Raw genomic sequence first — 23,063 nt, forward strand, 5'->3', positions numbered from 1 at the left:
GCACTTACCTGCCTTTTCACCTTGACTGCATGGCCTGGCCACCCAGTGAACAGTGAAATATTAACATTCATATTTCTACTAACAGTCTGTTCAAGGCAGGCTAGGCTTTCTCTATCATGCTCCTCAAAATTCTTCCAAGCTCTTCCCAGTGCCCCATGCCAAAGCCATTTCCATATTTTTAGGTATTTGTCATCACTTCCCGCAATCCCTAGTACCAATGTCCCTATGAGTTTCCTGTGGCTGCTGTAACAAATTACACAAACTCAGTGGCTTAAAACAACACAAATGTCTTACCTCCTAGTTCTGGTACTTGTGACACAGGTCTCACTGGGCTAAAGTCAAGATGTCAGCAGGCAGGCCTGTGTTCCTTCTGGAGGCCCCGGGGGAGAATCTACTTCTTGCCTTTCCAGCTTCTAGAAGCCACTTGCATCCCTGGCTCCTGGACCCCTCCTCTGTCTTCAAAGCCGACAACATGCGACGGAGTATTTCTGGTTCTCACTCTTCAATGTGATTACATTGGTCCCACTTGAATAATCCATGTCAGGGTTAGCTGGTTAGCAATGCTAACTCCATCTGCAGTTTTAATGGTCATGGATGTGCTGCCTTGGGGCTGGTCATGCTCTTCCCTACATCAGCTCAGCCTCGCTCTGCTCTGTCTTCACCGCTCTCAACCCTCCTTGCCAAGACTCATCCATTCAAAAAGAGTAGTAATAATAATCCTCTGACACCTTGCTGTGTGCAGCCACTCTTCTCAGCACGGTGGGTACAGCAGTGAAAAAAACAGGGTTTGTAGCCCTTCCTCACTTCCATCTCTCTCACTTGCTAAATGTCCTGACCTTGACGGACCTTGATCAGCATCCAAGGGACCGCCCATCTCCTGACATTTTCCAATTCTCCCAAAGCGTCCTTTCCCTTTCGTCTTCACTTATCTCTGTAGTTGGTGTGGCCCCCGGTGGTCTCCAAACCTTTTGCATTGTATCTTCTATCAGTAATACAATGTTGAACACAAACCTCTGGTATATGCATATTTGTTGTTTGTAAGTTATATACATGTAAATGTTATGTGATAAAACACACACTCCAACGGAAATTGTGAAGAGAGGAAGGAAAAAATGAAGACAAATGGAAGTTCTTGTGTTTTTTTCTCTGCCCGTAGCCCAGCAACCTTCCTTCTGCCCTCACTTTCCTCACACTTGCTCTCCTTGAGATCACTGAGTCATCAAGTCTGATGGACACTTCCTTTCCTGGTCCCAGAGAATGGCAGGGCTGGCAGCTCGGTCTTCTTCTTCTTCTGTGTCCCTCATTGGTAGAGTCCCACCTCCCACCTGTTACTCTCTTGGCCTGTGCACCGGGGCAATCTGACGCCAACTTGGGCCTTTAGCCTGCTTGGAGGTCATTTGGAAAGGAGCTGATCTTCTCCAGGGCAGTTGGCATGACTCTAAATTGCAGATCAGATTAGGACCCTCTGGCTAAGTCAGGCAGTGGCTTCCCATCACACTCAGAATAAAATCCCCAGTCCTCCCGACGGCCTAACCCCTCTCCTTCCTGTCCTCTCTCCCTTTCTGCTCCAGCTCTGCTGACCTCTCGTCACTCTCTGAACCTTGGCCTGTCCTTTCTAACTTCAAGACATTTGTCCCTGCTTTTCTGTTGGCCAGGCCCACACTTGTGCCAATTCTCTCATGACGGGTCCCCTTACTCATTCAGGGAGCCCTTCCTCTACCTCCCCAGATGGAGGGAAAAGAGCAGTTCCCCACCTGTCACCCTGTATGCTGCTCCATTTTTCTTTATCGCACCTCTCACTCCATGACATGGTTTTCCTTATAGCTGCAGTCCCAATGCCTGGAACACAGTAAGTGTTCAACAGATGTGTCGAGTTTCCTCCAAATCTCTATTCCTGCCCTCCTGCGCTCCACAGCCATATGGCCAACTTCCTTCCAGACATCTTCTGCGTGTCCCATGAGCTCTTCCATCTCGACATGTCCAAAAATTTTCTTCCCCCCAAATCTGCCACTCAGCTCCCCCCAAACATTCATCTTTGACCCACATTAGAAACCTGGTGGGGATACGAGGTGATGCCTCACCTGTGATGGCCTACAGGCCCCTAAATCTTCCTGAGTTTCTCTGAATTCTCCTTCATGGCTGAGCCTGACCACTGCTGGCTGTGCAGGGCCCTCCTTACTTCTTATATACTTGTCTCCCTACCCAAATTCCACCCGGTCCTTATTACTTCCACGATACTCTCTGAAACTCAGTGATCACAAAATCACTGGGATTACCTCGAGGACAAATTTCAGACTCAGTCTGACTCATAAGGACCCACAGGTTGTAGATCAGACTCCCACACCTTTCTGCCTTCACTTTCAGGCCAAACTACCTGGCGTTCCCCTAAACACTTCCAAATCTCTGTGCTATTCTCTTACCTGGAATATCCATCCTTCACTTTCCTACTGTATCTCTTCTCCATCTGGAGAAATCCTTTTTGTTTTTCCTAATTCCACACCTTCATTCTGTGCAACCACAGCACCAGCACCATACCTTTCTCTTCTTGTTGAATTTTACTAACTCATGCAAATACACAGATCTATAAGTATTTTTTTATGTAGCTATCTGTGTCTATAGTAAGCTGAACGTGAGCTCATACCAATATCTCCAACTCTAATCTATTAACACACAGATCATTCTAGATTCCCTCCTTGGCTTATGTGCAATTTCCTACTGCAATAATGAGATGGTTCCCACCATCTGTCTTCCATTTACTTGTCTGACCTCAGTATACGTGTATAATACAGGTCTCTCACTGTATGTTACCTGTGGGTTTGTTTGCCCTCAAGATAAAGGCTCATTCCTAAGCACTTACAAATAGCTACTTAATAAACACCATATGCTTAACTAAATACATCATTTAATTCTCATAACCAACCATGTGTGACATTTATTATTTCTTCAACAGAAGAGGAAACTGAGATACAGAAAAACCAAGGAAGTTGACAAAGCTGTGCAATTACTAAGTGGCAGAGCCAAGGTTGACCCCAGGGATTAGACCTCCAGAGTCATGATCTCCACAGCCTTCTTGTGTACGAGGTGTTGTGGGTAACGTGACCAGAATTGATAATGCCACAGTCTCTTGACTACTGATATTCCAGCCATACTGCTCCTCAGAGTTGAGAGCTTCCTTTTCATCTGTTTTTTGTGGCCCTTCCACACTGAAGATCCCTGCTGCACCAGGTCAAGGATGGTTCAACCCCAGCATTGTGTTTTTCATCCGTGCACTCACTATTCATATAAGTTATTTAATTCACCATTCTACTCCCACAAAAGCTGCTCCCAATTCCACCTCTGTCCTGACTGGCCTGTGGCCTCTGCCCTCCTAACTCCCAGAAGATTTCATATCCTGCCAGAAGCCTTTCTTCAGGTGGTCCCTCTACTTTCCTTTCCCATGCCTCAAATGTTCTCCACCTTTTTGTATACGTCCTCTTCACACACACAGGTCTCTAGCTCTGCTGTATGTGTGGGGGGGCATTCTCTCCTCCCTTCCTCCTTGCCCGTCACACCTTCAGAACCCCTCGGTGTTCACTATACACCTGAAAACATGCAAAGCCTTCCCCAATTTTAAATTTAAAACATCACAACTTTGCAACAACCTCACCTCTCACTTTTCTCCGTCTTTCAGAAAATATTGCCTGAGTTCCTCCTCCATGCCTGTGGTAGGCAGTGGGGATTCTGGGATAAACAAAACTGGTCAAACCTGTGTCCTCAAGGGGCTGACACTCCAGCTTAGCCAAACTGCTTGAAGGAGCAGGGAATGCCCCCAACCCCTACTCACAGAAAAGAAGCACATCTTGGTGAAAAACGATCATATTTGTTTTATTGAGTATACAGAGGCAATTCCATTATCCTCTAACAATACAATGTAGGAATAATCTCTGACTCAGAGTCTCCATAGGGACCTGTTCACCAGCTTCCTAAATACCATTACTTGTGACATCACACTTTCCACGATTCTGGAGATGGATCTGACAAGAGGATGGATTCCTCTCTGAACACATGTCCCTGACCCCCAGAAGACCCACTGGATTGGAGAAAATTTTGTTTTTTCTGGCCAAATTTGATTCCTTCCATTTCGCCACCATAGTAATGATTTTTGTTATAAGAGCTGGTGCAACCAGGAGTTACACAATGGCTAACCCAGCATGGTTGAGGGACAGCTGCCCACTGTGACCCGGGGTTGGTGATGAGTCAATCTGGAGAGAGACAGCCTGGCTTTAAGAACTGCACAGAAGCCCCTCAGGCAGTCCCAGCACGGCCTGCATTCCACATTGGTCTTGTCCTAGTTCTGGATATTTATAGATAACTATTAGTCAGGAAAAAAGCCCAAGAAGGGAGCTCCACACAGACCCACTTCACAGGCTCCTCCTCTCAAGTTACTGCTCCAGAGTGGAGGGTGGAAGGTCCTTTAGTTCCTCCTTGTTTGGGTGTACCTCTGACACCTTATTCATCTTGGCAAAAATCTGATTGATCTCCATGAATGTCTTGGCCTTGGTCTCGGGGACAACCAGGAAGGTATAGATGGTGGTGAGAAGACATATGATGGCAAAAATGATGAAGCTGTACGCTCCAAGGCCAACCTGTGGGAAGGAGATCAAGGTTCACTTTTTTGAAAAGGTTCTTGCCGTACTGCTTGCGAACTTTATAAATGCAGGCTCCTCCCAGGGTCACACTTACTTGAATGAAGGGGAAGACCAAGCCCACAGTGAAGTTGGAGAGCCAGTGGACGCTGCCCCCCACCATGAAGGCGGACGAACGGGAGGACTGCAAGAAGACCTCAGTGATAAGCAGCGCAGGGATGGGACCTTGGGAGAGGAAGAGGAAGAGCTGACCTCCCTGCAGGCAGAGCACCGGGGTCCTGGAGCCCCTGCCGTGTGCAAGGTGGTTCAAGGTGCCCTGGGCCTGTGGTTCCAGGTGGGAACGGTGAGCCTCCAGGACTCTGGGTCTTGTGGAGAAGCAGTGTGAGAAGGCCAATGCAGGACTTTGGGACAATAACTGACATCCTGTGAGGTCCCTAAAAGGGGCCTGTGACCACCTGCAAGGCTCTCAGCACCAATCACACAGGCTACTTTACTGTTTTCACTCTAATTAAGTTCTGCCCAAACCCCACTGCAATAGGAAGGTGCTCAGCCGGACCCCCACTCTCAAGACCCTTCCTCCCTGGAGCCTGTCTAAGGAGCTCAAACCAGAACTTTCTGTGGCTGCTGGTGCAGGAGAGGGGGCAGTGAAAACACAGAACCAGGTCGGGGGTACATACTGGGCCCAAGGGCGTGTCCTATGACGTAGGCGATGACGCAGGTGATGCTGAGGTAGGGCATCCAGGATATTGTGTCCTGTGGGGAGAAAACAGAGGTGGAGCACACCTGGGAAAGCAGAGAGAACCTGGAACAGGGAACATCGGGAATCTTGGTCCCAAGAGGGCCAGCCACTCTACCCAGTTGGGGTAGGATGGCACCTGACTCTGCCTTCAACAGGCAGTGCCACCTGATGCCACTGGAAAATCAGCTGGAAATGGGCAGTGGGCGATTGGGGAAGGGGTAGGGGCCACACATGGTCAACCCTGGGCCCTTCCCCTCTCACCTGCAGAACCAGAGCGGCTGTCAGCACGCAGCAGGCGGTGAAGCAGATGGAGAAGCCAAGGAGTAGCAGGACTCTCCGCCCCAAGAGCTCTACCACGAACACCTGGAGGGGAAGGGGAGAAGGAAAAGCAAGAGGCTCAGGAGCCCCAGCCCCGCCAGACGGGGGCGAGGCAGGCCCTGGCGGTGCAGCCACAGCCCTGCCTGGAGCTGCCTCACAGGGAGCTACTCCTGGTCCCACACACCCCTTCTGAAGGGGCAACTGTGAGGAGAGCACATGTGCTGTTCAAGGGCGCCCAAGGGTGTGCCCTTGCATGGCCAGTGGGCCATGGCATTTGCTCCTGTCACACTGTAGCCCTGGCACAGGCAGTGGCCTCCAACATGGTGAAGAGCCACCTCACACATTGGAGGCTTTGGGACGGGAGTATGTGTGAGGCGGGAGTTCTCCATCTTTGGAGGGCCACAATCTGCCTCATGCAAGAGACAGACTGTCACCTGAGGAAAGCCCAGAGGCTGGACACGAAGGGACTGAGGGGCATGTTGCCATCTTAGATCCGGGCTCCTTCCTCGGCCAGGACCCCCCTTCTCAAGATGCCCTCCCTCCCTGGTAGCGGATGGGACTCAGCTCTCCGGGACACTCACCGCCAGGAAGGTTATCACCACATTGACAGTCCCCGTGCCCGCAGTCACATACTGGACGTCATTGGTGTTGACGCCGGCACTCAGGTAGATCTGGTCTGCGTAGTAGTAGATCTGGAAGGCAAACCCAGAGGCTGGTGGCGCCGGCCGCAGCCTGGCCACTGCCCTCTGTCCCCGGCCCCGGGCTGCCCCCTACCGCGTTCACTCCTGACAGCTGCTGGCCGGCCATAAGGACGATGATAGAGATGACCTGCCACCGCAGGGCCCTCATCCGGAACAGCTTCACCACAGAGATGAAGCCCGCCGCCCTCTCAGCCTCGTCCTCCTGCTGGATCTCCTCTATCTCAGCGTCCACATCATCCCAGCCGCGCAGCCTCCTCAGCGCTACGGGAGGGGCGCAAAGGGGTGTCCTCGGGTGGACACAGCTGCCACGACCCTATCCCTCTCCTCCTCTCACGGGAGAGCCTCACCATTCTTGGCAGCTGCTGGGTCTTTCTTCTGAACTAGCAGGTACCTGGGGCTTTCAGGGAAGAAGGGCAGTAGCAGGAGCTGCAGTGCTGCCGGGATCCCGGTCACCCCGAGGAGGATCGGCCAGCCTAGAAGGAAACCGGTGTCTTCCCTGAGAGCTGGCTCCAAGGCCACCTCTTGGAGAGGCCCACCCCAGCCAAGAAGCCTGCGTCTCATCCCCTCCAGCCCCAAGGCATCCAGTCGGCCACGCTGGCCCATTACCCTGACTGGTTTTCTTCCGAGCTGGAAGACAGGCTCTGAAAGGGCAGGGCCTTCGTCTTTCTCATCCTTGTGTCCCCAGCACCCAGGACGGTGCCTAATGAATAGCAGACACTCTGATAATACTGACAGAATGGACAGTGATGAATAACCGCTGCCCACGTACCAGATGGTCAAAATGAAAAATTCTGACATCAAGTGCTGGCGAGAATGTGGGCAAATGGGAAGTCTCCACGGTCATTGTGTGGACATGTGGCATCTTTAGAGGACAGTCTGGCAGGAGCGGGTGATGCCAGACACCCTCCCACACTCTGACCCAACAGTCCTGCTCTGGAATACGCCCGGGCCACCAGGGCACCCAAACTAGAATGCTCAGAGCAGCCCTGATTCCAGAATGAAACCGGAAAGAGTGCAGGTGTCCACAGCGGCAGAATGGATAACAAATCATGGTGTGTTCACAAAATGGAATTCTATACTGCAATGAAAATGAAGCAAGACATGACAGGAGCGGATCTCACAAATGCGATATTGGGTACAATAATCCACACAATGGATTCCACTGTACAAAGTCCAGAAACAGAGAAGTAACTCTATCCTTGTGAAAGGTGGTGAAGCTGTAGGGAAAAGCAAGAGCGAAATGATCACAAATGTGGGCCCAGTGGCTCCCTTTGGGGTGGGGAGGCCATGACTGAAGGGCACGCAGTGGGCTTCCGGCGGGGGGAGGGGGGGGCTGGTGCCGTTCTAGTTCAGGACCTGGGCACCGTCACACAGGTGTTTGATTCCTATTTGACGAAAAGTACATTTGTGTTTCTTGTGCTCTTCCTTACGTATGTTTTATTTCACCAAAAAAACGGTTCAATAAGTGAATGAGAATTGAGATTCCTTGGAAGAGCTGTTCATGCCCCCACTCACCCCTTTTCTCTTCAGGCTTGCAGTCAGTGATAACCGTGGGCCTCTGCCTGCCAGGCTCTAGTCTAATGGCTCTTCTTGTGTTAAGAGAGACACTTCTCCATCACGGCAATGTCACGAGGCAGGTACCAGGACCAACCCCATCTTACACAGGCCTGGAGCGTGTAGGCCCCTTGCTTCAGATCAGTTTTTAGGAGCAAAGCTGTGATTTGAACCCAGCACGTTGAAGCCGGGGTACTCTGACCTATGTGTTATAAAGACTTTTAGTCAAATTTCAGGCGATGACCACCTGACAACCAGTGACTTCTCATTGGTCTCTTATGAAATAGATTGCAACCACTGTAATGGAAGAGAAATCAACGAAGAACACCCTCGTTTAGACTTTCGAGTCACGTTTCAACCTCTGAAGCTTCCCCTCTTCTCATAACACCATCGCTCTTCAAGAAAACGAGTGCCATGCAATGTTAAGTTCAACTGCTGCCCTGCCCCCTGTTGTACAGGCTGGGCCCTCATCTTCCTGACCTCCTCCTGAGCTCCTCCTGTCCCTTGATCTGAACCCAAGGCCTAGCTAATCCTGGATCCTGCTTCAATCACCCTGCACAGTAAGTGTGCACTTACCTCCCACCTGGGCCCCTGCTGTCGGGCCTCTGGCCCCACCCCCACACCTACACTAAAACTCTTCTTGGAGACCTTGAACTGCCATATCCAGGCTCCGTGTTTCAATCTTGACCCCCTGACTTCTTTGCAGTCTTTGTACTGTGACTGCCACTTCCTGCCGGACACTTCTCTGATGTTATTCTCTTCTGGTCTGCCCTCCTTCCCTTCCCTTCCCTTCCTTTCCTTTTCCTTCCTTTCCCTTCCCTTCCCTTCCCTCCTTCTTGTTCTTTGAGTGCTTATTATATGCCAGGAGCTATGCTGGAGATTCAAAGATGACTAAGGCCAAGCCCTGCCCTCCATATACTGTCTAGAGGAAGGCTACAAGCTGAAGGATGTGGGGACAAAATGCCGTCCACCATAATATTTGCAGTTCCCTGAATGCACAGAGCACTTGCCCACTTTCACACACACTGCCCACGTCTGGAATGCTGGTCCTGCTCCCCCCAAGTGCAGGTCCTCTCTGAGGCCCCCCTTCCTGGTGGAACCATTGCTCCCTCCCACACACCACAGAGCACTTCACAGATGCCAGGGCTCTACAGATTGTTCTGGGTCCTGCTAGTTTTTTACACACCATCACAGGGAGATAGGAGCCTCGCACCTTTACTCCTGGTCCCCGCTCCCTACGATGGGACTGAAAGTTGGGAAAGAGTAGTGCTTAAAACATGGACTTAGGCCTGAGCTGCCTGGGTTTGTGTCCCAATGAGACCTTGAACGTGTTATCCAACTGCTCTTTGCCTCAGGTCCCACATCTGTAAAATGGGTATAATAACAGTATATGCTTCGTAGGGTTGTTTGGAGGGTTAAATGGATTAATACAAAAGACCTGGTGCCTGGCCTGCAATAAGCACTTTATACGTTTTGACTGGTGTTATAAATGGTGATTTCCCTTTCAGAGGTTGGAGATCCAAGAAAAAGAAAGGGGATGTCACATAAAAACAATGGGTTATCAGTTACTGTGTACCTACTATGTGCCAGGCCACAGGCTCTTAGGGAAAGGGGAGTGGCTCCAAGAGTCAGAGACTGGGCGGCCCTGTGACTCACCACCTCACCCACAGGGGCCAGGTTGAGTGATTCTTTCCTGGTCTGTGGAATGGGATAATAGAGTCCTGTGGGCAGTGGTGTTGGTGGGAGGCTCAAGTGAAGTGGTCTTGGGGAAGCCTTAAACAACACAGAGCCTGGCACACTGGTGGCTGTCATTACCATGGCCTCTGGCCCTGTATGGACAGCCACCATCAGACCAAGGAAAGACAATGAATGGTGCTTCCTACTCACGCAAAGTCATGTCTAAAGAGGGACTAGAAAAGGTTAGCCAATCTGTCATCACCAACTGTGGGGTCAGGGCAGTGTGGGAGCCCGCAAGGCCAGCCAGCTGATTAGAGAGAAAAGACCAGCCCCCAGAAACATCCGGCAGGAGCAGAGGGAGGACTGGGGGCCCACGGGGGGCCCAGAGGCATCCGAGCTTACCTTCCTTGGTTGCTAGGAGACTCCGGAGACCAAAGATCTGGGCCACGAGGATGCCAAAGGTGATGAAGAGTTGGGGCACCACCCCCAAAGCACCCCTCAGGTTCTTAGGGGCCAGTTCCCCTAAGTACATAGGGACAACACTGGAAGACAGACCTAGACAAGGTTGAAATAAAAACACGATCAGAAAACATTAGTCTGGCAGGGACAAGCTGTGTCTTCAAATACACTTATTCTTACTCAGCAATCACATTAGTTGGGCTGAAACTTTCTCAAAACCGCAAGTGTAAGCAAACATCTCTCTTAATTCTTAGAATGTTAAACTTTAAGGAAAGGTAAAATAGTCTGACCAAAAAATTCCATGGACAGGTGCCGTTGCTTCTCGACTGGTGTCACCTGGGGACATAGGCCAGCCTGACTTCAGGCCTTCCCCCTGAGTGGCTTGATCTCAGAGAGGAAAAGCCCAGGTGTGGTCTCAACTCTCTCTCCTCTCTTGCTCCTTGGGGAGAATCTGTTAATGGAAGGCCAAGGACCCCTGCCTGCCAGCATTATCTTTATTGTAGGATAACTGTTATTGGGGATTTATGCAATGCCCAGGTTACTTCGGGATCCCCAATACTTCAACTTGCAAATTTTCCCATCCTAATGGCACCTGATCCCCTTTAAGAATAGGTGGAATTAATTTTACAGGCACATATATTATCCCATTTAATTCTCCTCAAAGCCAAGTGAAAGGCTGGCGATCTCGGAGGAAGGTCAGATGGGTTATCACTAGTCCAGCTACCCGTGAGTCAAGCTGAGGCTCAGGAAGAGGTGGGGGTCTGCAAGCGAGGCTCCAGCCACATGGGGAGACCGAGAGGAAACGAAGTCGGGGTGAGTGGAGATTAGAGCTGCTGGTAATGGGAAGGTATTTGAAGACACGGAGATAGGAGGGAACTGAAGTCCACGTTTCCAAGCTCTGCAAGTCTGCCCAAGGATATCTCTGCTTTGTATTTAAAAAGAGACATCACCGTTCATTAATATAGATTCTTTCCGATTTTCAGAGCAAAGAGGCATAGTCTTTAGAACAGCATTTAGGTGTCCGGGGTGTGGGCACCCCCAGACCCAGTGCCCAAAAGGCTGGGGAGGAAGCGGAGGCCCTCAGGGTGTGGGCTCCATGGTCACCACTCAGGCCCTGGTGGCCGCATCTTAATGGCACGGGCTCTGACTTTGATTAAGAAAAACATTGAAGTGGCCCCCCAATGAGTCTAGTACCCATGTGACACCATGAATAAGCACTGCACCGCACACCTGAAACTATTATACAATAATACTGAATGTCAACTATAATCAGAAACATATGTAGTCACAGGATGTAAAGTACAGTGTAGGGAACATATAGGGAATATAGTCAATGGTATTGTAATAGCTCATGTGTACGGTGTCAGACGGGTAGTAGACTCGTTGGGGTTGTCACTTTGTGAGGGGTGTAAATGTCTAATCACTGTGTTGTTTTGTACACCTGAAACTAATAAAAAAAAAAAGTTAAAAGAAAGAACAACATTGAAGAGTGAAACACCAGATGGCTTTTGAAGAGATGGGATTCCCTTCATGTTGGTGAAAAGCAATCTCTATTTTGTCTTCAGAATGACTCCATGGGCAACCCCAGCCAGCCTGTTCTGACAGCAGTTTAAATTCCTTCAGTGAAAGCATTCGGTGTTCTCGCCAAGAAGTTGACTGAGGGCGAGCCAGTAAACCGTGAGCAACTTGAAGCCCAAGTCGGATTTCTCTCTCATCCCCTTCATCAGAACCATTGTTTGCTTCATTTGTAGGATGTCTAAGGGGCTTGATTATCCACTTTCCTGTCTTTTTCAGAAGTGGGAAAGAATTCACTGCAAATGGATTACGCTTCCGCTGGTGTTCTTCAAGCATGACCTGAGGACCCAGGAAGTTCCTGACACCTTTCCAGGGGGTCAGTGAGATCGGAATTATTTTCAGAATAATCCTGAGATGTTATTTGCATTTTTGTTCTCTCATAAGCACACAGTGGGGTGTTCCGGAGGCTACACAACCAGCAGAACACAGAAGCAGGTCTCAGAATCGGCTGTCCTCTATGAAGCCAGACATTAAAGAGATTTGCAAAAATGTAAAGCAATGCCACCTTTCTCACTAAATTTTTTGCTTTAGAAAATAGTTATTTTCATGAAGACATGTAATGGGCTTTCTGCTATTTTTAAATGAATTAATACATTTCTTGGTTGAGATTTCTAACATGGTAAATGTTGATCTAATAGAGCCCATATGAGCAAAAGTTCTTTGGAGCCCTCAGTAATTTTAGGAGCATAAAAAGGGGTCCTGAGGCCCCAAAGTGTGAGAACCACCAACTTAAAATACTGCTTACTTGACAGCATAGGCCGGGACCTGTTATCTATTGGAGCCCAATGTTTCTCGGTTGGAACCAGCAATGAATTTTGGATGGTCAATAGAAAAGTGGCTGCACCTGCTCACTGCTGACAACATTTAGGAATCATCTGTTTTTCTTATAGCTGAGCCCCTCTGCCAGGAAAAGCAAAGGTGGGCTCAGGCCAAGATGGTAGTGACCCATCCAGGTGCTCAGGGAAAGAGAGTACCAAGTGAAGCGCATAAGGGCCCATCATTCTTTCCTAGAAATGACCTCGTCTCTCTTCAGGAATCTTGTTTTCCAATTTCGTCCCCAGCTCTGCAGTTCCTCGCCCTTTCCTCTAACACCTGGCTCCCCGGCGTCTCCACTGTTGCCGTTAACTTCAGCTAAGGGGTTTGCTGACCTCTGGCCAAATCATCCATTTGTCCCTATCCCCGTGTTTGGAAGGAGAAACTCAGAGTTACTTGGCAATGCCAGGGCCAGGGGAAGCAGACAAGTGAGACACCCAAGGGGCAGTGTTTGTAGGGGCGCTTACCCTCGGGTGCCCACACTGCAGGGGCATGGCCCCAGGAGCAGATGCCTCCTTACTCTACACCTGGGCATCTCACTCACCTTGACTGGCCCTGGGAAATACTGTCTACAAATAACACCAACTCAAGCGAAGGCCACAACAGGCCTTTACCCATGTCTCTTCAGTCTGAAGCAATTATGGGGAGTTTCCTGTAGCCCCCGAAGTACGAAGTACAGCTGAGCAGCGTAGCTTTGGAGGGTTGGCAAACCAGTGACAGGGTTTAGCAGGGGAAGAACCCTAGGCAGGGCCTTACCCTCCTCAGCAAGTGGGCATTGATGGAATAATTGAAGTAGAACCCATAACCAGCCCTTTGCAAACTTAAACTCCCCTATAAAAGTTGAGAGTTGATGATCATAACTCCTTGCGGGTAGAGGGATTCGTATGTCTGGATGTTTCCCAAGCTTTTTTGACCAGGACCCACAGTAAAAGCTAGAGAAATACATTTCACATTGCAGCCGGTTCTCACATATGTGCACAGATGTGAGAAAATCCTTACCTTTACTATCTATGATACAGTTTATGAAAAGTAGGAAGGAAGGAAGGAAGGAAGGAAGGAAGGAAGGAAGGAAGGAAGGACAGAAGGAAGGAAGGAAGGAAGGAAGAAAAGAAATGAATGAATGCAGCTCACTAAACAGACATCACCACCTACTAACTGGTCCTGAACAGCTGTTTAGAACACTCCGAGATAAAGGATTGGATTGGAAGGACCCTTCCGAGCCTAAGATTCTGTATTTCAGTCTTTCAAAGAGCAGCTTTCTTCCCAGGAAACGTCACAGGGAAGACCTGCCCCTGTCTGCACATCAGACTAACACAGGGTCTTGAGCATTATCCACGGCAGAGGCCGAGGAACAGCTTGAATCTATGTGCTTTGGAAACGCCGATTGATTCAGACCCCGGCGTCCCTTCTTTCTCCTCCTGACTTTTCTAAATCACAGAATGGCATCACAGTGTAGCACTGTTTACCTGCACATATTCCCACCAAAAGTCTGGACAAAATTATCATCTCAAACGACTTGGCAACTGCACTGGATCCCATCAAGATCGCGGGCACGATGGAAAAGACGTTGTTCAACAGCAAAGTCCCTTTTCTGCAAAGGACAAAACGTCAGCTAGTTCGGTCTAAGGATTCACTCATTGGTTTGGCAAATGTTCACTGAGTGTCTATTTGGTGACAGCAGTAATATCGTATACAGCACACAGGAATACAGTAAAAGGTTTTTGCAATCATAGACTAGCATGATTTTACTGTAATCTTGAAACCCAAACTGGGTAAGGACATTAGAAGAATAGTATGGGCCAACCTCATTTATCAACATAGATGCAAAAATCCTAAATGAAATATCAGCAGATTGAATTCTACAGAACATATGAAAAAATATTTCAATGTTAAATACACCATATTAAAGATTATACTGGGGGAAAATATAAGATTATCAATTGAAGCAACAAAAGAAGTCAATAAAATTTGATATGTATTATGATTTTTTTTTTAAAAACCAACCTTAACAAACTATAAATAGAGGGAGCTTACGTTAAATTGATAAAAGTGATATCTCCTAAAAACCTCTAACAAACAGGGAAACTTCTCTGGAGAGGCCCTCACATTGGGCTCCCCAGGGGTCCCCAGCCAGGGCCTGCAGCGATGGAGCCCCACCATTACAACACCTGTGAGATAACCCTATGCAAGAGTCTGCACATACAACAGCATAGCCTCAGGTATAGGATCAGGGAGAGGCTATGAAATATGTTTCAAACGACTAGTGTCATCAAATAAGGAATTAAAATGGTACTAAGGAAGAACAAGACACTGTGTTAAATAAAAACTCTTCAAAACAATAGAAAAAAATGGATTTTAAAAACAAACAAACAGAACTTCTTGAAATAAAAAATATAGTAATTGAAATAAAAACCTTAGTAAGTGAATTACAGCTGAGGAGGGAATTAATGAATAGGAAGGTAAACCTGAGGAAATTAGAGAGAGAGAGAGAGAGAGAGAGAGAGAGAGAGAGAGAGAGAGAGAGAGAGACTGACCAAGTGTCCATCGATGGATGAATAGGTAAACACATAGTATAGTCATACACTAGAATGTCATTCAGCCTTAAAAAGGAAGGAAACTATGTCACTTGCTAAAACATGGAGGCACCTTGATGACATGCTAAGTGAGATAACCTAGTCGCAAAAGGACAAATCTTGTATGATTCCACATATATGAGCCTAGAAGAAGTCAAATTCATCGAGACAGAAAGTCGAATGGTGGCTGCTAAATGCTGGGGGGCAGGGAGATGGGGAGTGGTTTCATGGGGACAGTGTCAGTTTTGCAAGATGAAAAGTCATAGAGATGGATGGTCGTGCTGCTTGCACAATAGTGTGCAGGTACTTAATGCCAATAACCTGCACACTAATGTTTAAAACGGGAAATTTTCTGTTATATTTAACCACAGTGTTTTAAACATAATTTTTTAAAGAAGGCAATAGGGCAACAACAGGACATGCAGGAGCTCCTCTACATTCTAGAAGAAAGAATATAGAAAATAGAGGAGAGAGATTTGTAGAAGTGATGGCTGAAAATTTTCTAGAACTGATGACAAAGACATAGAAGGAACTCCAGGATCAGTAAATTAGCTCATGAATGGGGAAGATTCAACAGTGGAAGGGTGTCAGTTTTCCTCAAATTATAAATCCAAAGCAATGTCAAGCAGAACCTTTTTTAAGGGATTTTGATAAACTGATTTATAGGTTAACACAGAAGAGTAAAGGAACATGAGTAACTCAGATAAGTTTAAGAACATCTGACTTTTCACCTGGAGAAAAATTCACTTTCTCTTACCACCCACCCACATACAAAATAAAATTCCAGATGTGGGAAAAACAAAATTGTACATTTTTTTAAAATTAAAGAATATTATCCTCATGATTCTGGAAAGAGAAGGCTGTCTTAAGACACAAAAAGCAAAAACCATAAATTTGATTACTGGAACAATTAAAAAATATGTATAAAAAAGACACTACTACACGTATGATTAAAAAATAAAGCAACAGATTGAGAAGCCATTTGCCCGATATAATAGAGTACGGTGTGGAGGGTGCTTGCCCAGGCTCAGAAGTGAAATTTCCTCTTAGCTGTGTAATCTGGAGTTAAGTTACACTGTCTTTTGTTCACAGCACTCACAGAGCGAGTCACCCTGGGACCACACAGTTTCACAAGGAAGTGCCTGATAATCTCAGCCATTTTAGAGTTTTACAGGAATTTAATGTGGGCTAAATTTTGCGTATGACTTGGTCTCAAGGTAAAAGAACAAAGAAGCTAATGTTTGTTTCGGAGGCAGAGTTTAAGAACACTATGTTATGATCTGCATTGGGACTGACATCTTAGACATGTCATCTGGTATTTGACTCTTCTAAAGGCAAAAAAAAGAGAACTCGTTTTTGGTTTTGGTAAAAAACAAAAGCAAAACACCTTCAAGGCAAGAGAGCAGAGACAGCAGGAGTGAGTCCCGATCTCTGATGCAGCTGCTCTTCCCGTGTCCACCCCAGAGCCCGAGATCTGCCACCTCCACTTCTAGACCAAGACCTTGCCTAAGTCCCCAAATACTTGGTCAATGTCTTGTCTTCGTAAGACCACATTAGAACACAGATATCCTCACGGCAGTCATCGCCTAGTCTTACAATGAGACTTTCAGTTTGAGGCCTGGGTTTTAAACGCTGATGGTGGGTCTATGAGTTTTGCGGAGTTGAAAATTCACCTTACCTTACCTGCCAAGTTTATTCACCAAGATGCCAACCATGAGGGATCCTATCAAGCCTCCGAAAGGGAACATGGACACCGAAACAGACCACAGCAACGTCAAGGAAAAGTCGCTCAGGTAATCAGCGGTTCTATCATAGTAGGTCTCATTATAAAATTCTCTCATGAGCTGGAGACAAAAGCGAAACAAACACCAAATAATATGACCTGGTTCTGCAGCAAGGGCAATGCCAAGTGGTTGGGCTAACAATGGGATAAGCTGGCACATAGATACAGACGTTATTCAATGGAAGAAAGGGAGTGAGGACAAAGCTGTATGAAGAGCAATGAGCAGGGGGTACCCCGGGGAGGGTCATCAGGCCTCAGACAGGCAAACTGCCCAGGCCGGTTCTAACACCGGCAGGGACTGCAATGACTCCTGTCTTCCAGTCTGCCGGGTGATCCCTGCCGCTCCAGACTCCGCCATAGATTGCAGGAAGATCAGAGACCAGCCCACCCTGTGTCCACCAGTCCCCTTGCACTGTGTCTTGTGGGTGTTTCCCTCTCCCTTCATTGGAAGACCCACTGTGCACCCCTATGCGTGTGCAGTCCCACCTTGGCGGCCATGCCCAGGCCCGGGCTGCCCCAAACCCACCTCCCTGTTTCCTGGGGGCTGCGTCTCACTCACCAGAGCGACCTACCTCAGAAGGGGAGTTAATAGCAGCCACATTGTACCCGTACTGGAAGGAGGACCCGAAGGCAGCTAGCAGCGTTGCCAGGGCGAGCACAAGTGTCAGCTTCTGCGGGAGGAGAGACCATGGCTTAGGTCAGGAAGGACCGGGTCCCCCAGTTATTTCAAAGTCTTGTAGAAAGACGGAAGGGAACCTGAAGATCGAAGCCTTTCAACAGCCCTCTATCTTGAAACCTGCCCTCTACCCACCTCTGGTTAGCACAGGCTTTCTGAACTGTAGCACTTAGGGCTAGATAATTCTTTGCTGTGGGGGGGTGTCCCCCATCTGTGACAACCCAAACATCTCCCAATGTTGCTAAGTGTCTCCTGGAGTGGGTGGGAAATTGCCCCCAGTTGAGAACCACTGGGTCAGAAAGACACTGAAGGGTCAGCTACTCCAACACTCCGTGTAATGTCTGAATTGCTTCCGTGACATTCCTGTCACGTAGCTGCATTTGCCAACTGCAGCAAATGTGCTCAAGCACCGCCCTCAACACAAACTCCCCTAAAAATCAAAGATGAAAAAAATGGGAAAATTTTTATTTAGGGCCACTGATTAATTTCCTTGAGCCCCTGGACTTTGGCTGTAACAGGTAGAAAGCACAGTGAGAAACTAAGTACAGATTTCTGGGGACGATTAAACACACACACTTCTGTGGTAATAGCCCCCTTTGACACATGAGGAAACCAAATGTTCATGTAAAACCATCTTTCATGATGAGGGAATTTACTAGTAATGAAAAGCGGGAGAAAAATACAAGTGGAAAGAGTTTTGCCCTCAGAAGCTATACATCTCATCTTGAATTTGCCCACTGCCCCTTTCTAGCTTAATTGCCACGATTTTCAGTTTCCTCCTCTTCAGAATAACAGTCCCTCAGAGTTATTGCCAGGATGAATCATGAAAGTGTCTAGCCATAGAGTGAATCCACTGACTGGGGTGGGCCCAAGTGCGACTCTCAGAAGCCGCCATTCATGCAGCTTCATTCAGGTGTACCCTGCCATATGCCACATGCCACATGCCCCTCCAGTGGCAAGCTGAGGTGCTCCTGTCTTCCTCTGGGCAGCCTCCCACCTGATATAAAGAGGATCTCTTGAGAGAAGTGAGGAGCAGGACAGGCAAAGAAACCGCAGTCACTCCTGCCTTGTCAAGGTGCCCAAGAGGACAGAGCAGGGAGACCTGGTCAAGAGCAAAGCCACCAGTGAGACTTCACTCATCTCCTTCCTTCACTAAATAACAATTGGTGTATTCAACTGTGGGGACAGAGCCAGACGTACAGTTTCCAAGCTCTTGGCCTCACGTGGAAAGGTGCTGGCTCAGGTAGTAAATGGCCATCAACTGTGATTAGATGGCCATCAGCTGTGGCTAGTTGGCCGTCAGCTGTAACCAGTGAGCCATTGGCCACTAATATAACTGCCGTGGCTACGCTAGCAGAAAAATGGGGGCTAGCAAGAAGATGGGGGCTAGCAAGCACAGATTGCAGTTAGCACGGCAGAGTGCAGTTAGCAAGGGGTTAGTTGGTTGGCAGAGAAGTGGACGGCAGGTTGCGGATCGTGTGGCTCCTGCTTCCTGTGTCTCCAACCCAGCTGCCAGCGAGACTATAGTGGTCTGACTCCCCTATCTATGGCTCCATGGGTGTTCCTTTTTGGCCTCACCATGTCCTGCGTTCTTATGTGGGGAAGGGGACCAGAGACCCCGCAGGCCGCGTCACATGACATCAACAGAAAGTTTTTGGTAAGGAAGATAAGAGCCTCAGACAAAGCAGCCTACCAAGGAGCAGTGGGCTCTGATTTCCAATCCTTGGCACTCACAATCCTCTGGGGCCAGCGGGAGATAAAAGTGGGCGGATGTAATGCAGGGACTCAGCTCCCACTCCCGCACAAGAACACAGGATATTGTGAGGACAAAAAGGAACAACGGAGCCATAGATGGGGGTCCATACCACTATATTCTCGATGGCAGCTGGCTGACACATAAAAGCAAACATCCACCAGTACCCCAATGAGAGGTCTTCCTGCACCCTCATCTCGCTGGCGGCTGGGCGAGACACAGGAAGTAGGATCAACATGATCTGCAATCCACAATCCACTTGCTAACCGCACTCTACCATCTGTTCTCTGCTAACGAACCCCCAGTTGCCAGCTGCAATCTGCGCCTGCTAGCTCAGCCACGGCAGTTATATCAGTGGCCAATGGCTAACTGGTTACAGCTGACGGCCATCTACCACCCAAGCCAGCACCTTTCCACGTGAGGCTGAGAGCCTGGAAACTGGTCTCTGGGACTCTGTCCCCACAGAGGAGGTGATGGTGCCCAGGAGGGAATGTGAGTCCCGGGGCTGTTGCCACACCACCCTGTATTTTCTAAAGGCAGGGGTTGTACAAGTAGGCACCCTCACACTCTACCAGAGATACAGGACACGCGGACTTAGCTCACCTCTCATCTGAAGTGTTCTGGATATTCATTCATTCATTCATTCAACATATTGAGCATCCACTGAGAGCTAGGCATTGTTCTGGGTGCTGGGGAGACAGTGGGAAGACAAACAAAACTCCCTTCCCTATAGCTGTTCTATCGCTTAATTTTATGGAAGGAAGGGAAGGAAGGAAGAAAATGTTGATAAAACTTTCTCCTCTTCTGATTTTCTTCCCAGTAAATGATTAACTACAAATGCCTCAGGCTTGATTCATAGTGCCAGGTGCAACTCCTGACCTCTCTCTGCTTTGATGGGTTCTAAGGTCTGAAGTCCTTAGATAGCTCAGCTGGGGAGCTGGCTGGTGTCCCAGGGGCTCATGGCCCAGATTGGGGGGAAGACCACTAGGCAGCATGAACAGACAGCTCCCTGACGGCTTTCATGAGATCCCAGTAAAAACTATCAGAAAGATGGCAGGCTGTAGGTCTCGAAGCATAGTGCACACAATTCGACTCTGCCTCTCTGGCTTCCTCCTTGAATTCAAGCCACAGGCATAGTCTATGCACCCCTAGGAATCAGGGCTGACCCTCTGTGGAAATAGCAAGACATTCTGAGTAGGTTCTCACCGAACTTGCAGGTCCAAATGCCTTCATCCATGAAAGAAATATTTATTGACAGCTGACTCTGTGCTACCGTGTTTCCCTGAAAATAAGACCTAGCCGGACCATCAGCTCTAATGTGTCTTTTGGAGCAAAAATTAATATAAGACCTAGTCTTATTTTACTATAAGACCGGGTCTTATATAATATAATATGGTATAAGACTGGGTCTTATACTAATTTTTGCTCCAAAAGAAACATTAGAGCTGGTTGTCTGACTAGGTCTTATTTTCAGGAAAACACGGTAGGTCCCATACTACAGTCTGCTGAGCAAAACAGTTGCCCTCAAAAAGATTATGGTCCAATGGGGAAGATAGGTATTTTAAAAACTATGTAATAATTTGGTAATTAAACTACAGCTGTAGTAAATTCTACAAAGAAAAACCACAGAAGCGGTTAAAAGGAGTCAGGAGAGTGACTGAGAGAGGATGGGGTCTTGGGTAAGGGGAGTGGGTGTGGCAGGGTCAAGAAGTGCCAGCTTTAAGGACCATTTAGGGAGTAAACTCAAAGGACTCAGTACCCCCTGAGGAAAGTGCAAATCAAAACCACAATGAGCCACCACTTCTCAGTCACCAGGATGGTTAAAATCAATAATACAGATAATAATAAGTGTTGACAGGGATGTGGAGAAAATTGGAACCTTCTTACATTGCTGGTGGGAACATAAAATGGTGCAGCCACTTTGGAAAAGTCTGGCATTTCCTCACAAAGTTAAACATAGAGTCACCATGTGGCTCAGCAATTTCACTTCCTAGATATATATGTAAGAGGAATAAAAACATGTTCATGTGGAAAAAAGGGAACACTTGTGCACTGTTGATGGGATTGCAGATTGGTGCAGCCACTATGGAAAACAGTATGGAGGTATCTCAAAAATCTGAAAATGGAACTACCATTCAGTAATTCCACTCCTAGGTATCTATCCGGAGAAATCCAAAACTCCAATTCAAAAATCTTTATGCACTCCTGTTTATTGCAGCACTATACACAATAGCTAAGACATGGAAACAACCGAAATGCCCATCAGTAGACAACTGGATTAAGAAACTGTGGTACATTTATACAATGGAGTACTACGCAGCCATAAAGAAGAATGAAATCTTACCATTTGCAACAACATGGATGGTCCTAGAGAACATTATGTTAAGTGAAATAAGTCAGACAGAGAAAGATAAGTACCATATGATCTCACTTATATGCGGAATCTAAAGAAAAGAATAAGTGAATGAACTAATCAGAAACAGTTTTGGAGAACAAAGAGGAAAAACTGAGGGTTGCTAGATGGGCGGGGGGGGTGGGGGTAAGGGGGATGGTGAGGGGATTAGAAAACAGTCAGTAACCACAAGATGGCCACGGGGTTTTGAAAATTAATCTGGGGAACATAATTTAGTGGTTACCAGATGGTAAGGGGGGTGGGGGTGGGAGATGAGGGTAAGGGGGATCAAATATATGGTGATGGAAGGAGAACTGACTCTGGGTGGTGAACACACAATGTAATTTATAGATGATGTGATACAGAATTGTACACCTGAAATCTATGTAATTTTACTAACAATTGTCACCCCAATAAATTAAAAAAAAAAGTTCACGTGAATTTGAACATGAATGTTCATAGCAGCATTATTCACAATAGCCAAAAAGTGGGAAAACCCAAATGTCCATCAATGGATGAATGGATAAATAAAATGTGGTCTATCCATACAATGGAATATTTGGCTACAAAAAGGAATGAAGCATTGATACATGCTACAATGTGGATGCACCTTGAAAACACACTAAATGAAAGAAGGTAGTCACAAAAGACCACCTGTTGTCTGATTCCATCTATGTGAACTGTCCAGAACAGGCAAATCCACAGAGACAGAATATAAATTAGTGGTTGCCTGGGGTTGAAGAGGAGGGGATGGGAGAAAATGTGGAGTGACTACAAGTGGGTACTTTCACGGGTGATAAAAATGTTCTAAAGTTGGCTGGTGGCTCAGGCGGTTGGAGCTCCGTGCTCCTAACTCCGAAGGCTGCTGGTTCGATTCCCACATGGGCTCCCAGTGGGCTCTCAACCACAAGGTTGCCGGTTCAATTCCTTGACTCCGGCGAGGGATGGTGGGCTCCACCCCCTGCAACTAAGATTGAACACGGCACCTTGAGCTGAGCTGCCTCCCGGATGGCTCAGTTGGTTGGAGCGCGTCCTCTCAACCACAAGGTTGCCAGTTTGACTCCCGCAAGGGATGGTGGGCTGTGCCCCCTGCAACTAGCAACGGCAACTGGACCTGGAGCTGAGCTGAACCCTCCACAACTAAGACTGAAAGGACAGCAACTTGAAGCTGAACGGCACCCTCCACAACTAAGATTGAAAGGACAACTTGACTTGGAAAAAAGTCCTGGAAGTACACACTGTTCCCCAATAAAGTCCTGTTCCCCTTCCCCAATAAAATAAAAAATATATATATTCTAAAGTTAATTGTGGTTGCACAATTCTGTGAATATACACTGAATTATATACTTTAAATGCTGAATTGTATGTTATGGTCTCACTAAAGGTACATGTAAAAGAAAGCCAGGGCTTAAGCTTTCTTTTCTT

At 47.7% G+C, this 23,063-nt stretch overlaps 1 protein-coding gene across 3 annotated transcripts in view; it reads right to left on the reverse strand.

Annotated features, from left to right (window-relative positions):
- Window positions 1–3,843: 3,843 nt before the first annotated feature.
- Window positions 3,844–23,063, reverse strand: part of LOC117027043 (G-protein coupled receptor 157) — a 48,518-nt gene continuing 29,298 nt past the window's right edge. For 2 of the 3 annotated variants that reach the window (XM_033114475.1, XM_033114472.1), the window contains 11 exons: window positions 17,390–17,488; window positions 16,718–16,878; window positions 13,928–14,052; window positions 10,017–10,169; window positions 6,731–6,856; window positions 6,457–6,644; window positions 6,264–6,374; window positions 5,626–5,727; window positions 5,303–5,378; window positions 4,723–4,850; window positions 3,844–4,625 (listed from right to left, as the gene is read on the reverse strand). In XM_033114475.1, coding sequence (XP_032970366.1) covers window positions 4,422–4,625; window positions 4,723–4,850; window positions 5,303–5,378; window positions 5,626–5,727; window positions 6,264–6,374; window positions 6,457–6,644; window positions 6,731–6,856; window positions 10,017–10,169; window positions 13,928–14,052; window positions 16,718–16,878; window positions 17,390–17,488 — 1,473 coding nt within the window. In that variant the 3' untranslated portion in view covers window positions 3,844–4,421. Of the gene's footprint in view, window positions 4,626–4,722; window positions 4,851–5,302; window positions 5,379–5,625; window positions 5,728–6,263; window positions 6,375–6,456; window positions 6,645–6,730; window positions 6,857–10,016; window positions 10,170–13,927; window positions 14,053–16,717; window positions 16,879–17,389; window positions 17,489–19,849; window positions 19,869–23,063 lie in introns of those variants that run through there. The other variant, XM_033114473.1, reaches the window with a different exon arrangement.

This window comes from Rhinolophus ferrumequinum, chromosome 9 (genome assembly GCF_004115265.2).
Source record: "Rhinolophus ferrumequinum isolate MPI-CBG mRhiFer1 chromosome 9, mRhiFer1_v1.p, whole genome shotgun sequence".
Classification (NCBI taxonomy): domain Eukaryota; kingdom Metazoa; phylum Chordata; class Mammalia; order Chiroptera; family Rhinolophidae; genus Rhinolophus; species Rhinolophus ferrumequinum.